The sequence below is a fragment of the Budorcas taxicolor genome, chromosome 21, assembly GCF_023091745.1.
Source record: "Budorcas taxicolor isolate Tak-1 chromosome 21, Takin1.1, whole genome shotgun sequence".
Classification (NCBI taxonomy): domain Eukaryota; kingdom Metazoa; phylum Chordata; class Mammalia; order Artiodactyla; family Bovidae; genus Budorcas; species Budorcas taxicolor.
In genome coordinates, this window is record NC_068930.1 from 62,797,105 (window position 1) to 62,812,814 (window position 15,710).

Genomic DNA, 15,710 nt, shown 5'->3' on the forward strand with positions numbered 1-15,710 from the left:
TGCATGTGGCTCAGCTGGTAAAGAATCCATCTGTAATGCGGGAGACCTGGGTTCAATCCCTGGGTTGGGAAGATCTCCTGGAGAAGGGAAAGGTTACCCAGACCAGTTTTGTGGCCTGGAGAAGTCCATGGACCATATGACTGAGCGAATTTCACATAGTTGATCCACTTGGTTGTACAGCAGAAACTAACACAACATTGTAAAGCAATTATACGCCAATAAAAAAAGATTCTGATTTAGAAAGGTGTACAAATATGTCTATTTAAAGAAAGTGAAATGCACTCAGTCATGTCCAGCTGTTTGTGACCCCATGAACTGTAGCCTGCCAGGCTCCTCTGTCCATGGAATTTTCCAGGCAAGAATACTAGAGTGGGTACCATTCCTCTTTCCAGGGGATCTTCCCAACTCAGGGAACAAACCCAGTGTCTCCTGCATTGCAGGCAGATTCTTTACCTTCCGAGTGACCAAAGTGAAGTGAAGTGAAGTGAAGTGAAGTCACTCAGTCATGTCCGACTCTTTGCAACCCTGTGGACTGTAGCCCACCAGGCTCCTCTGTCCATGGGATTCTCCAGGCGAGAATACTGGAGTGGGTTGCCATTTCCTTCTCAAGTATCCTCAGTTCCTTTCTCTCAAGACATATGCTGTTGTTGTTCAGTCGCTCGGTCATGTCCGACTCTTTGCGATCCCAGAGACTGCAGCACACCAGGCTTCCCTGTCCTTCACCATATCCTGGAGTTTGCTCAAACTCATGTCCATTGAGTTGGTGATGCCATCCAACCATCTCGTCATCCTCTGTCATCCCCTCTCCTCCTGCCTTCAATCTTTCCCAGCATCCTGTATCTATCATCTAATTCTCTCTCTATCATCTATTATCAATCTATTTATCTCTCATCTATAACATCTATTTATGTATCTACCCATTTGCTTCTCCTTTATCTCACTTGCTGTTTTCTGCCCTGAACTGTGACAGTAAGGTCTCTTCCTCTTGCAGTCTTTCTCTAGTGACCTCTTCTAACAAAGCTTAATATGATGCCCGGGGCTGAATAAAAGGTCCAGACCCTGATCTGAAAGGTCCAGATCAGTTTTTGCAGAGCTGCAATGAAAGGAGAATTTGGAGTTGAAAAGCAGTAAATCGATACCTTTTTGTTTTAAACAGTCAGTTATACTTTAAAGGTGTTTAGAAATATTTTTTCTTTGTCCACATGTATACTCTTTCCAGTGCTCTTCATTCTTCTGTGTCTGTCCTAGTTTCCATCTAGAAGCATCTTATTTCTCTATAAAGAACTACTTAAAATTTTTCTTTAGTAAAGGTGGCAAGCTTCCTCAGCTCTTCTCTGAAAAACCTCCTTATTTTGTCGTCAATTTTGAAGGGTTTTTTTTTTTTTTTTTTGCTTTCTGACTGATAGGACATATCCGACCCCCCCTCCAGCACTTTAAATACATCTTTCTGTTGTGTTTTGACTTGGATGATTCCTTCTTTTTAAAGTTTTTGCTTAGAAATAATTTCAAACTGACAAAAGTTTACAAAAATAGTAATGTTTCCATAGACCTTTCACGGTGCTTCCACATATCACATAACCGAAGGACAAGGATCAAAACCGGAAAATTACATCGGCACAGTACTATATTGATATTACTCAGTGTATCGGTCGTCCTCCTCTTCCCCTTCAACCACTCTTGTCACCAGTAGCAATGACAGTGATTTATTACAAGAGGGGAACCTGGGGAGGATTAGGGGGAGCCCTCCCACCCCTTTCTGTGGGCTCTGGGTGCCCGCGTCAGACGCAGGTGGCTCCTGGGAGTGCACCTTCGGTCGGGTTCACAACCTTGCCCAGGAAGAGGCTGCTCCATGTGAAATCGTCGAAGATCATGATGATGAAGGGCCGGTTGAAGCGGAGGGTGAGCGGCCCGGGCGCGGCGCTCACGCTGACCCGGGTTGGGGCGGCTGCCCCCAAGCCCTTCTCATCGACCTGCAGCGCAGCCTTGTGGACCACCTGGTGGGAACAGATCCCGCGAGGAGGATGAGTACCGGCTGCATGGGCGGAGCTTTCTGAGCTCCGCCGCCTCAGCTCCTCGCACCCTCGGTTTTCTGGATGGCGAAGCTGTGGCTCAGAGAAGGGCACTTACTGATTCCTCATCTATGCGGCAGCCCCCGGACTAGCGCCGGAATCTGTCCACCCCCCGGACCCAGGTCACACCTGGGCTGCCTCCCTAGAAAATCGGCAGGTGGAGCCCACCAACGGAGAGAGAAGGACTTGGGGCTGAAACTGGAGCTCAGCATCCATACTGGGCGTCCCTTACTGGGTCCTGCGCTGGTGGACGGAGACCTCGTTCCCTCTTCACTTTGCCGGTAAATACGAGGGTTCGATTTGTGCAAAAGGGTTGTACCCACTCTGTAGGGGAAAGGGTCATCTGTGACTTCTCCAACATCCCTAGTTATAATCAAAATTAGAAGATATTCTCAAGCCGGTAAAACTCTTGAGTGGCTTGTATCAAAAGCCTTGGACAGATCAGAACTGGCTGATTAAATAACACCACCTATGGGATAGGATGGCTTCCCTGGTGGCTCAGTGGTAAAGAATCTGCCTGCCAATGCAGGAGATGCAGGTTCGATTCCTGGGTGGGGAAGAGCCCCTGGAGAAGAAAATGGCAACCCACTCCAGTATTCTTGCTGGGGAAATCCCATGGATAGAGGAGCCTAGCGGGCTCCATGGAGCTGCAAGGAGTCAGACATAACTTAGCAACTAAACAACAACAACGAAGGGACAGGACTCTCCTAGATGGAGCAGCTGGGAATCAGAGGCTCAGAGCACTCTGAAATGAGGCCCACGTGGCTAGGGAGAAGCTGAGCTGGGCTAGGAACCCCTGCAGTGTGTCCTGGGAATATGAGGTTTTGAGTCGTATGTTAGCCTGTTTACTGCCTCTGTGACCTTGATGAGTCATTCACTCTCCCAGAGATTCCTCCTCTGAGAAACTGGGGTTGCAGCCACCTTGTAAGGTGGTAGCGGTCTGACTGAGTCCTTCACACACAGGCACTGCTGAGCGTATACTGTGTGCCAGGCATCACAGTGGTCAAAGACTGCGTGTATGAGGGCAGGGGCTTCTCTCACTCTCCTGGCCGCCCCCCCGCCCCTTCTTTTTTTGTCATCCACAGGATGGTAAGATCCTTCGAGGGCAGGGCCACATCTGAGGCATCTCTAGTGTCTAGCCCAGGTGGGGACACATAGAACTTGCTCTGTAATATTTCTGAATGAGTGACAGAACCTAAAGCTGAAGGATGGAGATTCAGCGTGATCTCATGCAGACCCTTTCTTTTGCTAGCAGTCCTGCCGTGACGACTTCGTCTTCTGCAGAGCCCCTCTGTGTGGCCTGGCAGAACAGGTGGACGCTGGACTGTGCTACTGCTTTGTCCCCAGCTTCCTGTGTGACCTTAGGGAGGTCACGTTCCTGCTGAGCCTCCGTTTAGCCTGTTGTAAACTGGAGGCTTGGAGAAGACCTCTCAGCCAGGGGTCTAGTGACCTGTTCATGGATGGGCTCTGTGTTGCTTATTATTGTTTGTACTGTGAATTTTGGTAGAGGGGGAAGGAGGGGCTGTAAAGACACCTACCTTTGACACCTTCGGCAGGGCCTCTTGGGTGATGCCTGAGAAATGTGTCCGGTTGCTGAGCAAGTCTGCAATGCCCATATCCCCCATGATGCCCCCAAGGTCATAGGCTCCAGAGATGGAGATCTTTGGGATGTACAGGTCCACCTGGCTGCTCGAGTAAGCAGATGGGGTTAGATTTTCCTGGGCTGGGCCTGATCAGCCAGACTCCTGTTTCCCCTGCGATGCCCCTGCCTCCCTGCTGGACCTGCTGTTTGGGGACAGAGGAGGGGACAGGGCAAGAGGCAGGATCTGCCTCTCCCTGCAACACACAAGCAGCTTCTTCTTTGGACCTCTGAATTGCAAAGTCCTTTCTTCTCAGCTCTTTCTTGGAGCTGATTCCACTCAATCCAGCTAAACTCTTGGACCCTGAAGGAAAGAATCCCGAAAGAAATCCTTGTGGACAAGAGAAATAAAAGCAAAAATGAAAAATAGGATCAAACAAAACAGAAGTTTTTGCACAGCAATGGAAACCATAAACAAAATGAAAAGACAACCTATGGGGTGGGAGCAAATATTTGCAAATCATGCTACCAACAAGGGCTTAATTTCCAAACTATACAAACAGCTCATGCAACTCAATATCAAAAAACCAAATAACTCAATCGAAAAAATGGACAGAAGACCTCTATAGACATTTTCCCCAAAAAGACATACAGATGGCTAACAGGCACATGAAAAGATGCTCAACACTGCTAATTATTAGAGATATGCAAATCAAAACCACACTGAGACATCACCACACACTAGTCAGAATGGCCATCATTTAAAAAGTCTGTGAATAATAAGTCTGTAAATGCTAGAGAGGGCATGGAGGAAAGGAAACCTTCCTACAGTGTTGGTGGGAATAGAAGTTGGTTTAGCCACTGTGGAAAACAGTATGAAGTTTCCTTAAAACATTAAAAAGTTATCATATGATCCATCAATCCCACCCCTGGGCATATATCCAGAGAAAACTCTTAATTTGAAAGGATGGCTGTACCTCTATGTTCATTGTAGCATTCTTTACAGTAGACAACACACCTTAAGTGTCCTTCAACAGATGAATGGATAAAGAAGATGTGGTATATATATGCAATGGAATATTAGTCAGCCATGAAAAAGAAAGAATTAATGCCATTTTCAGCAACATGGATGGACCTAGAGAATATCATACTAAGTGAAATGTCAGATAGCAAAAGGCAAATACTATATGATATAATTTATATGTGGAATCTAAAAATAATACAAATGAATTCATTTATAAGGCAGAAAGAGTCTCACAGACATAGAAAACAAACATTGTTACCAAAAGGGAAGGGGTGGGAGGGATGAATTAGGAGTATGGGATTAACAGATACACACTGCCATATATATTAGATACACAACAAGGATTTACTCTATAGCACAGGTGACTGTATTCATTATCTTGTAATAACCTATAGTGGAAAAGAATGATAGAAGGATATATATAACTGAATCACTTTGCTGTACACCTGAAACTAACACAATATTGCATATCAACTGTACTTTAATTTTAAAAAGAAAAAAATAAAAGTCCTGTGGAACTGCAAGCATCCCCTGGGAGAAATGGAGTGGAGGGAGCAGGCAGCTGGGAGCAGTGGTCCTCGCCCCAGCCGTGCTGCTAATGCTGTGTGGCTTTAGCCAAGTCCCATCCCCCTCTGTGCTTGTCCTCATCTACACCACACGGGGGAGAGAAGATCCCTGAAACCCTGAAGTCAGTGATAAGGCCCACGCTGTCCATTGTGGAAGGGAAGGCTGGAGAGCTGCTCTGCACTGAGCACAAGCCACCCTGGGGAGGCCTGGAGGCTGCCAACCTGGGGAACTGAGGAGGAGTCCAAGGCCAACGAGATGTGGGACTTCTCTTGATGAGCAGTGGCAACAGAAGGTAAGGGAGGCAGTCCCATACCAGGCAGCTCCTGGCTCACCTTCCTGACCTCCTATACCTCACCTAATCTGCGCAACCTTACAAAGTGGAGTCAACATCTTCAATTTCCAGATTGAGAGACTGAATCTCAGAAGCTGAGGAATTTCTCCAGAGTCACACCCCTGGGAAGCAGCAGGACTGTGAAGAAACCAGGACTTGTTGCCTTGGAGCCCCACTGCCCTACCCCGAGAGCTGTCACCATGACCTGCCGGCAGCAGGCAGGTGACAGCTGAGCAAGGGGACCCGGGGGAAGGCTCTTGTGAGAGCACCTTGTGAGTAGGGCTCAGGGGCTTCCAGTGGGAGGTGGGGTATCAGCTGGGCTCTGAAGGATGCTGAGCTCAGATCCACTGGAGAGCATGGTGGGGAAGGGGTAGTGATGCTGGGAGTGGTGAAAAGTGAGAAGTGACCACGTGAGTGTGGAGGTGAGGAGCCGTGGGTGACATCATTGGAATAAAGTAGATGCCCAATCACATATGATGTCTAAAGGTGCAAAGTTTTACCTTGAATGTTTATTTTTTAAAAATCTAGACGAAAATGGCACGTGTTACTGGTGAATGTTGTTTTAAAGTATTTTAGTTTAGAGATTATTTTTGGAGTAAAGAGAAAGGATATCCTTTGTCTAATTTTCAATACATCAGGGTTTAGAATTTGAATCACAGAGTATTATCACCACCTGGTGGGGCTGTACCTGAATTACAGGGTCCCTTCGAGGGGTGAGGGTGAGGGAGGGAGGGATGGGACGGTTGACCAGAAAAACTGGCAAATGGGTCCCAACTATTAACCAAACATGTGGGGCTTCCCCAGTGGCTCAAGCAGTAACGAATCCACTGCAACGCAGGAGACATGGGTTTGATCCTTCTGTTAGGACGATCTCCTGGAGGAGGAAATGGCAAGCCATGCCAGTATTCTTGGCTGGAAAATCCCATGGAGAGAGGAACCTGGGATTCAGGGGGTTGCAAAGAGTCAGACACGACTGAGCACATGATGGATGGATGGATGGATGGACCAAACATGGGCTCACATGCACACACCCTGAAGGGAGGGATGGTTGGTCCAAGGACACTAAGAATGCCTTCCATGGCCCCCATGTGGCTCTGGGGATCTCTCTGGAACACAGAGCTCTCTTCCCTGAAGGAGAATACCCTAGGACTTCCTGTCTACTCTGGAACCGGATTAACCTTTCCAGAAGCACCAGGACTCAGCAGCTCTCCAAGAGGATCATTTATAATAAAAAAAAAACCCAAACCAATGAACACAAAGCCTTTGTCTATAACAAAGTAGAAGAGCTTCTTTCTAGATTTTTCTGCCGGCAAAATTCTTGGATTACCAAGTTCATCTGAGAGGGATTTGGCTTACCTCTGCTGCTGACGGTGCTCGGGTCCTGGCCTCCCTGACTTGGCTGGTGCTGTTACCTCTTCCACCTGTGATCCTGGGGTGCTTCGTGCTGACTGAACTTCTACTCAGGCTTAAGGCTCAGTTCAAAGTGAAAGCCTTCCGCTCTGTAGCCCCTTCCCCAGTTTCCTGGGGCAGAGTCCAGTTTCCTACACTCCTTCAAGTTTTATACATTATGCCTCTCCTTCCCTCTCTTGCTCTGACAGAGCTTACATCACTGTACCACTAATAATTCCACTAGAATCTGCTTCCTTCTCTAGAGTACATCCCTTCTGCTTAGCCTAGTGTGTCGTACATAGCAGTTGCTTCCACATATGGATACTGAATGACTGGATGGATGAATGAAGGACATGGTGATTAACTTAATCAGGACAACTTCCTGATTAAGAAGGACCCCCCTTTGTGGAATGCCCCAGAGCATCTCTGTGTCAATCAACAGGTGGATAAACAAGTGTGACTTCTAGGTCAGAGAACCCAGCACACAGGGAAACAATAAGCCCTGGAGGGCAAGTCTAGGGGTAGAAGGATAGCTAGATGGATCCCTTTTCTTCTTGCCCCACTTTCTGGGAACTGCAGAAACTCAGTTGGCTAAGGGCTTACCTCATGGTTAGGGACTTGGACCACCTCTGAATGGTGTCCCGGCTCAGCGCGGTGATGACCGAGTCCGTCTTCCCCTTGACTGGGAGCACGAAGAAGACAGTCTCATTGCCTGTATAGTCCAGCTGTACCAGCTGGCAGGGGAGCACCGAGTCGTTCAGGTACTTGATGGTGTTCGACTGGAACATCATGGGCACCCGCACTGTGGTCGCCTCGTTCACATAGAAGTTCTCTTCTCTGGTGCTTTCCAGGTCGAAGGAGTGCACCCACATGCCTGGGGAGAGGAGGGGAGGGGAGGGGAGGAAACAGGCCTGTGACAGCAGGAGGAAGGCACAGCTTGGGTGGCATCAGCGCACCAGGGATGACCACCAAACAAATCAGGCAGTGGCCTCCTCAACCTGGAAGGTCCTCACCAGAGCTGCTGGAATTTTGTGCTAGGATGTGAAATTCCCAGAGGTGTAAACCCTGCTCCATCCTCCTTTGTGATACACTGCAGATTAGCATGCTTTCTGAGACTGACTTCTAAAAATGGAAGGAGAGAGAAAACAGAGAATGCCGGTCCTGGGATTTGGGAGTAGGATTCAGTACACTAGACTTTGGATCGAGTGGATCTTGGATTGGAGGGCTCTGAAGTAGTGCTGGGGGAACTGATCAACTATTCCATCCTCACCCCCTGATGTCCTGGCCACAGAAGCACAGCAGGCAGCCTGGTCACCCGGTCAGTTGTACCCACTTTCCTGCAGGCAGCTTCTCCCCTCCTGAGTGGCCCCAAGGGCCACAGCACATTTCCTAGAGACAGGATCAGGGTGAGATGAGTCCTTCCAGGTCTCAGACTCCCATCCCCACCTGGACTCATATCCCCTTCACCACATTCCACCACAGCATCATGCAATTTGTTTGTTCCTCTTGTGATGGGGAACTCACTGCTGTAATTGATGGGACTTTCCACTACTGGTCAATACTGATGGGAAGGAAATTGCTCCTTGTGAAAGTCACTCAGTTATGTCCAACTCTTTGCGACCCTATGGACTGTAGCCTGCCAGGCTCTTCCGTCTATGGAATTCACCAGGCAAGAATACTGGAGTGGATAACTGTTCCCTTCTCCAGGGGAATCTTCCTAACCCAGGGACTGAACCCAGATCTCCTGCACTGAAGGTGGATTATTTACATCTCAGCCACCAAAGCCTGCCTGATGGTAATGCCTGCCTGAGCCTGTTCAGCCCTTGAGTTTATTCCAAGAAACTCCAAGTCCTCTTGGAGATGACAGGTTTTTGGGTATTTAGACACGGGTTGAGTCTCACCAGGGCCTCTTTGGCTCTAGGTTATCTCACAGGTCTGGAGATGAATGAGGACCCTGAGTCCAGCAGACCCCAAGTGTTCTGGCTGCCCTTGACCTCCAACCCAGAAACCCTTGTGAAGTCACTGATTGCCACCTGAAGCTGCCTGAAAGTGGCCAGAGCATAGCTCCGAGAGACATTCTCCATCCATTCACCTGTGGGGTCTCTGGACCACGAGGCCAAGACTCTCGGTTCAGAGGCAGCCTCAGCACCCTGGAGGACTTCTAAGGGAGATGATAGGCAGAAGCCAGAGAATGCAGGGTAATGAGCAATGGATGCAGATCCTGGAGACTCGGGGACTGTGCCTGGTCCATCTCCATGACTGAGGCTGTCTCACAGCACGTGAGATAGTCTATGGGCTCTCAAGCCATCCTCTGGGCTTACTTGGTGGCTCAGTGGTAAAGAATCTGCCTGCCAATGCAGGAGGCATGGGTTTGATCCCTGGGTCCAGCAGGTCCCCTGGAGAAAGAAATGGCGACGCACTCCAGTATTCTTGCCTGGGAAATCCCATGGACAGAGCAGCCTGACAGGCTACCATCCATGGGGTTGCAAGAGTCAGACATGACTTAGTGACTAAACAAAAACAAAGGAAGTCTGGACTCCTCAGAATTAAAGGGGTGTGTGTTTTATGGCCAACTGCTCCAATTCACAGCCAAAAATATGTGGATGAGATATTTTTTAGAGCTAGGTTTTCCATACTTAAAAGTTTGCTGTGTGCTTTTTACTGAGTACTTCTTTTCTAGAAGCAAGTGTATCATATATCCAGCTTGGTAGAAAACCAAATTTAGAATGCCATCTAATTTCTACTTTAAAGGATTTTTCTTCTTGAAAATTCCTAGGAATTTATGAAGGGAAATTGGAGACAGCAAGGATGAGTCCCTGGAAGATCTTTTAACAATATTTCTAATGTTCTCTGAAAAAGAGCTGTTAAGACAGTTCACTAAGTAAGGAACATGCCAGGGACACTGTCCATGTCCCAAGTTTAGTGATGAGAGCTTCACCATTCTTCATTTGTATTATTATCCTGACTTGCTGGAAACATTTCAAAGTGTCTCTCAGCTTAAACAGGGGCTTGTTAATTAGCTTTGCTTTATCATAGAACATCTGTGTATAATCAAGCAACCCACACTCCTGTTAATGTCTGCTCTTCTTTCAGATGTTCAAACTATTTCTGATTTTATTACCAGGAGCTATTATTTCCTATCAACTCAGCCCCATTGCAGTCATGAGAATGCTTAGAAATTTTGAGAGCAAAGCCCTGTGTCAAATGGTACTCTGTCAGCCCCTGTCCTGCCAGCCGTCTCTGTCTCCCTTAGGCTTCTACCGGTGTTGCAGAACTTCTATGCAACCACTGCTGAGTTCCTTGCATGTGCCAAGCACTATGCAAAGGCGCTAGGGTGCCCAGGGAGCTGAGGATGCCATGCACGAGAGCACATAGTCTAGTGGGAGACACGGCCTGGAGAATTCATGCGAGCATCCAGGAACATTTCCGGGCAAAACATTCCTAGACTCCTTGGTCCTCCCATTGGCAGGTGTAAACAATACTGTGTTTTGATTGGGATCACAAAAGATCCTGAATAGCCAAAGCCATATTGAGAAAGAAGAGAAAGCTGGAAGCATCACACCTCCTGATTTCAAACTGTATTATAAAGCTATAGTAATCAGAACTGTATGGTACAGGCATAAAAACAGACACATTGACCAATGGAACAGAACTGAAAGCCTAAAATAACCCCTCACATTTATAGTCAGCTAATATATGACAAGGGAACCAAGAATACTCAAAGGGAAAAAATAATCTCCTCAATAAATGGAGCTGAGAAAAGGATATTCATATAAAAAACAATGAAATTGAACACCTATCTCACACCATTCACAAACTTGAAATGTATTAAAGACTTAAACATAAGACCTGAAACCATAAAACTCCTAGAAGAAAATTTAGGGTAAAAAGAAGCTTTTTGACATTAATTTTAGCTGTGATTTTTTTTTTATAAGATAGCAAAAGCGCAAGAAACAGAGGCAAAAATAAACCAATGGGATCACATCAAACCAGAAAGCTTCTGCATAGCAAAGGATATAGTCAGCAAAGTAAAAAGGTAACCTATGGAATGGAATTAAATATTTGCAAGACATATATTAGATAAAGGGAGTAATATCCAAAAAAAAAGTAAGAAACTCATCCAACTCAATATCAAAAGAAGCCTCAAATAATCAAATTTAAAACTGAGCAGAGGACTTGAATGGATATTTTTCCCCCCAAGGAAGATAAAATATAAATGGCCAATAAGTACAAGGAAATGTGCTTAACACCACTAATCACCAGGGAAATGCAAATCAAAATCACAATGAGATATTGCATCACACCTGTCAGAATGACTATTATTAAAAAGAAAACAAGTGCTGGTGAGGATGTGGGGAAAAGGATGTCGGGAACCCTTGTGCCTTGTTGGTGGGAATGTAAATTGGTGCAGCCATTATGGAAAACAGTATGGAGGTTCCTCAAAAAATTAAAACTAGAACTACCACATGATCCAGCAACTCCATTTCTAGGAATTATCAGAAGGAATGAACCCACTATATTGAAGAGATACCTGCACTCCCATGTTCATTGAAGCATTATTCACAATAGCCATGTTTCCAAGATGTGGAAACAATTTAAGCGTTCATTGATGAATGAATAAAGAAAAGTGCATTTATGTTCACACACACACACTGATTGGAATATTATTCAGCCCTTAAAAGAAGGAAATGTTGCCATTTGTGACAGCATGGATGAATCTTGAAGGCATTATGCTAAGTGAAATAAATCAGACAGAGAAAGACAAATACTGTATGCTGTCACTTACATGTGGGATCTAAAACTGTAGGACTTACAGAAACAGGGAATAGAATGATGGGAGAAATGGGTGAAGGTGGTCAAAGGTGCAAACTTCCAGTTACAGAATGAGTAAGTTTCAGGAATTGAATGTATAGCATGGTGACTATAATTAATAACACTGTAGGGGCTTCCCTGGTGCTCAGATGGTAAAGAATCTGCCTGCAATGTGGGAGCCCTAGGTTCAATCCCAGGGTCAGGAAGATCCCCTGGAGACGGGAATGGCAACCTACTCCAGTATTCTTGCCTGTAGAATCCCATGGGCAGAGGTGCCTGACAGGCTACAGTCCACGGGGTTGCAAAGAGTCATACATGACCGAGTGGCTAACACACCAACACTAACATAAACTTAAACGTTGCTAAGAGAGCAGATGTTAAAATTCTCAAAACACAAACACAAGTAACGAGCCTAAAATTTGTGCTGTTTAAGCTACCAAAGTTTAGTATATCCTCAAGCTGCCTGTTCATAAAAATGACTGGGGGAGGGGGCCTTCTTAAAAATACAAATTCTAGAACATTCTTGCTGTAGTTTTGCTCCTGCAGATTTGGCACGGACACCAGGATCTGTCATTTTAACAGGCCTCCATGGTGATTTTTATGGACAGGCACTTTGGAAAATTTTGCTCCAAGTTGGTGAGGAGGGGCTGCGGTTTGACTGAGAGGGATCTTGGTCAGAGCTGGCTTGGGAAGTTGTTTCATAGGCTGTCTGGAAGTTCCTGAGAGTGTGGGCTGTCTGTCTGGTTCTAGGCTGTATTTTCAGCCCCTGACCAAGTACCTGACTCTCAGTCAGAACTTGGCCAATATCTGTAGACCATGAGGCACTCAGAGGGTTCATGGTTACATGTTTGGCCCTTAAACCAACCTGCAAGAGCATGGGCAAGCTGTTCTGAGTGTCATTTTAATCCTTGGTGAGGGTGATGTAATTCACTTTTCTAATAGGATCATGGTGAAGATGGAGACTCTTCAGACATGCATGTGCTTTGTAAGATCAAAGACTTTGCCTAAGAGTACACCCTGGGTTTTGATGGCTTTAACTGAATGGGATGGGTGAGGGGTACCTTTAAAAAAGATGTAGTTGACCAGGATGAACATGGCTGAGCTATCTGACTCCGAGAACAAGTCCACAATTTTCCCTTGTGTCTTATTCTTGATATACTCATTCATCTGCCTGCTGGCTCCTGCCCAGTCCCGAAAATCTGTGGTCAAGGCCTCCAGCTCATAGTAGTGCTTGGTGTCTGCTGAGAATGACTCCAGAAGCTCCAGGCTGTGGTCAAGGAACAAGGCATTGCCCATGGTCATTTCCAAGGTGGTGTTTGACTCCCTGAGGAGGTGGTGGAGATGCCGAAAGGCCTGGTGGATCTCAGCTTCGGACATCTCAGCAAGGCTGAAGCCCAGGCCTTGGAGAAGTTGCTCCCGTGTGTAGCCTCTGGCACCCAGGGACAGCATAGCTAAGGCCATGGAGATGCTCACAGGGGAGATGAAGACATTCTTGCCTGGAGCTGAGGCCGCTAAGTGCTTATACAGGGTAAAGGCAAAGTCAACATTGTTTGGAGCCAAGTCCCGGTGAGGGTTCCTTGTGCTCACGTCAGTGTCAGAGCCCTTAGCCTGAACGGTCCAGAGCCCACTGGTAGACAGCCAGAGGAGACAGGTGTACAGCGTGAGCAGCATTGTCCAGGATGGCCAGGTCCTGCAAAATCAGAGATGCTCATTAGATGATGCAGGTCCTCCAAGGCAGTGGGGCATGGTGAGCAGTAGGCGGAAGCCCTAGCGAAGACCCCACTCAAGCTCCAATTTCTTCTACATTGGCTGTATGACCTGGAGCAAGTCAGAACTCTGGGCCTCGATTTCCTCACCTGAAAGTGTGAATTGCACCTGCTGTGATTTTCAAATACCAAACCATGTGCCCAAAAGATTGTTTCACCAACAACAAGGTATAAAGGATTATTTTGATTTTATGTAGGCAGAATAGATGCTCAGAAAGGTTAAATACCCACTCAATTAATACATTCAAAGTACTGAAAGAAAAAAACTATCAGCCAAGAATACTCTATCAGTCAAAACTGTCCTTCAAAAGTGAGGAAGAAACTAAGACATTTCCAGATAAAAAAAAGCTGCGGGAGCTTACCACTAGACCTCTCCTATGAGAAATGCTAGACGGTGTACTTCTGGTTAAAATGAAAGAACACCAGAAAGTAAACAGATGCTGTAAGAAGAAGTAAAGATCTCTGCAAAAGGTAAATACATGAGTAAGTATAAAAACTAGTATAGCTTTGACTTGTATTTCCACTTGTTTATGTTCTCTATACGATTTAAAAGAGTGATGCATAAAATGTAATTATTCATGTATCTTTTTGGACACAGAATGAATAAAGATGTAATTTGTGACTTATATAACTGAAAAGATATGGGAATGGAACTATATAAGAGCAGTTTTGTATGTTATTGAAGATGACCTGGCATAAAGTCAAATGAGAGTGGTATAACTTTACCATATTAAATGTAATTTCCATTAAAACCCAAAAAGAAATAGTTACAGAGTGTGCACAGAGAGGGGCTTCTCTGCTAGCTCAGCTGGTAAAGAATCTGTCTGCAATGTGGGAGACCTGGGTTCAATCTGTGGGTTGGGAAGATCCCCTGAAGGAGGGCATGGCAACTCACACCAGTATTCTTGCCTGAAGGATCCCATGGACAGAGGAACCTGGCGGGCTACAGTCCATAGGGTCGCAAGGAGTTGGACACGACTGAGCACAGCACAGCACATGCACAGAGGGAAGGGAGAAGGTAATTAAGATCCTTCCTTTGTATTAAGGAATATAAATCTTCCTATGTAATCCAGAAAATCAACTAAACACACACACAGAATATATTAGTAATGCAGGAAACAAAGGACAAAAACCCATAAGGCATACAGAAAACAAATAGGAAAACGATCGAGTAGTTCCTCCGTATGAGTAATTAATGTAAATGGATACAATTCTCCAGTAAAAAGACAGAGATTGACAGAATGGATTTTACAAAAAGAAACAACTATATGCTCACTACAAAAGATTCACTTTAGATCCAAAGGCACATATATGAAAATGAAAGAATGGAAAAAGATAATCCATGTCAATAGGCACCAAAAAAGAGTACAGCTAGCAGAAGAAAGGAAACAATAAAAATCAGAGCACAGATAAATAAATAGAAGTTAGAGAAAATCAATGAAGCCAAAATATAATATTTTATAGTATTGTAACAATATATTAGGATATAATTATAATAAAATCTAGTCTTCAAAATGATTAACAAAATTGATAAGCCTTTAGCTAGACTAATTCGACAAAGAGAGAGAAGTCTCAGATTACCAAAAGCAAAAATGAAAGTAGGGGCATTATTACTTATCAGTTCAGTTCAGTTCACTTCAGTCGCTCAGTCATGTCCGACTCTTTTCGACCCCATGGACTGCAGCACGCCAGGCTTCCCTGTCCATCACCAACTCCCTGAGTTTATTCAAACTCATGTCCATTGAGTTGGTGATGCCATCCAACCATCTCATCATCTTCTGCCCTTTTGTCCTCCCACCTTCAGTCTTTCCCAGCATCAGGGTCTTTTCAAATGAGTCAGATCTTCGCATCAGGTGGCCAAAGTATTGGAGTTTCAGCTTCAGCATCAGTTCTTCCAGTGAATATTCAGGATTGATTTCCTTTAGGATGGACTGGTTGGATCTCCTTGCTGTCCAAGGGACTCTCTAACCCCACAGTTCAAAAGCAGCAATTCGTCAGTGCTCAGCTTTCTTTACAGTTCAACTCTCACATCCATACATGATTACTGGAAAAAACATAGCTTTGACTAGATGGACCTTTGTTGGAAAAGTAACGTCTCTGCTTTTTAATATGCTGTCTAGGTTGGTCATAGCTTTTCTCCCAAGGAGCAAGCGTCTTTTAATTTCATGGCTGC

The 15,710-nt window shown here is 45.6% G+C and overlaps 1 protein-coding gene across 1 annotated transcript; it reads right to left on the bottom strand.

Moving 5' to 3' along the window:
• Positions 1 to 1,778: 1,778 nt before the first annotated feature.
• Positions 1,779 to 13,442, bottom strand: SERPINA6 (serpin family A member 6). Its single transcript, XM_052660108.1, has 4 exons — positions 12,833 to 13,442; positions 7,563 to 7,833; positions 3,608 to 3,755; positions 1,779 to 1,994 (listed from the first exon to the last, which is right to left on the bottom strand). Exons 1-4 carry the CDS (start codon positions 13,440 to 13,442, stop codon positions 1,779 to 1,781), a joined length of 1,245 nt encoding a protein of 414 aa, XP_052516068.1.
• Positions 13,443 to 15,710: the final 2,268 nt, after the last annotated feature.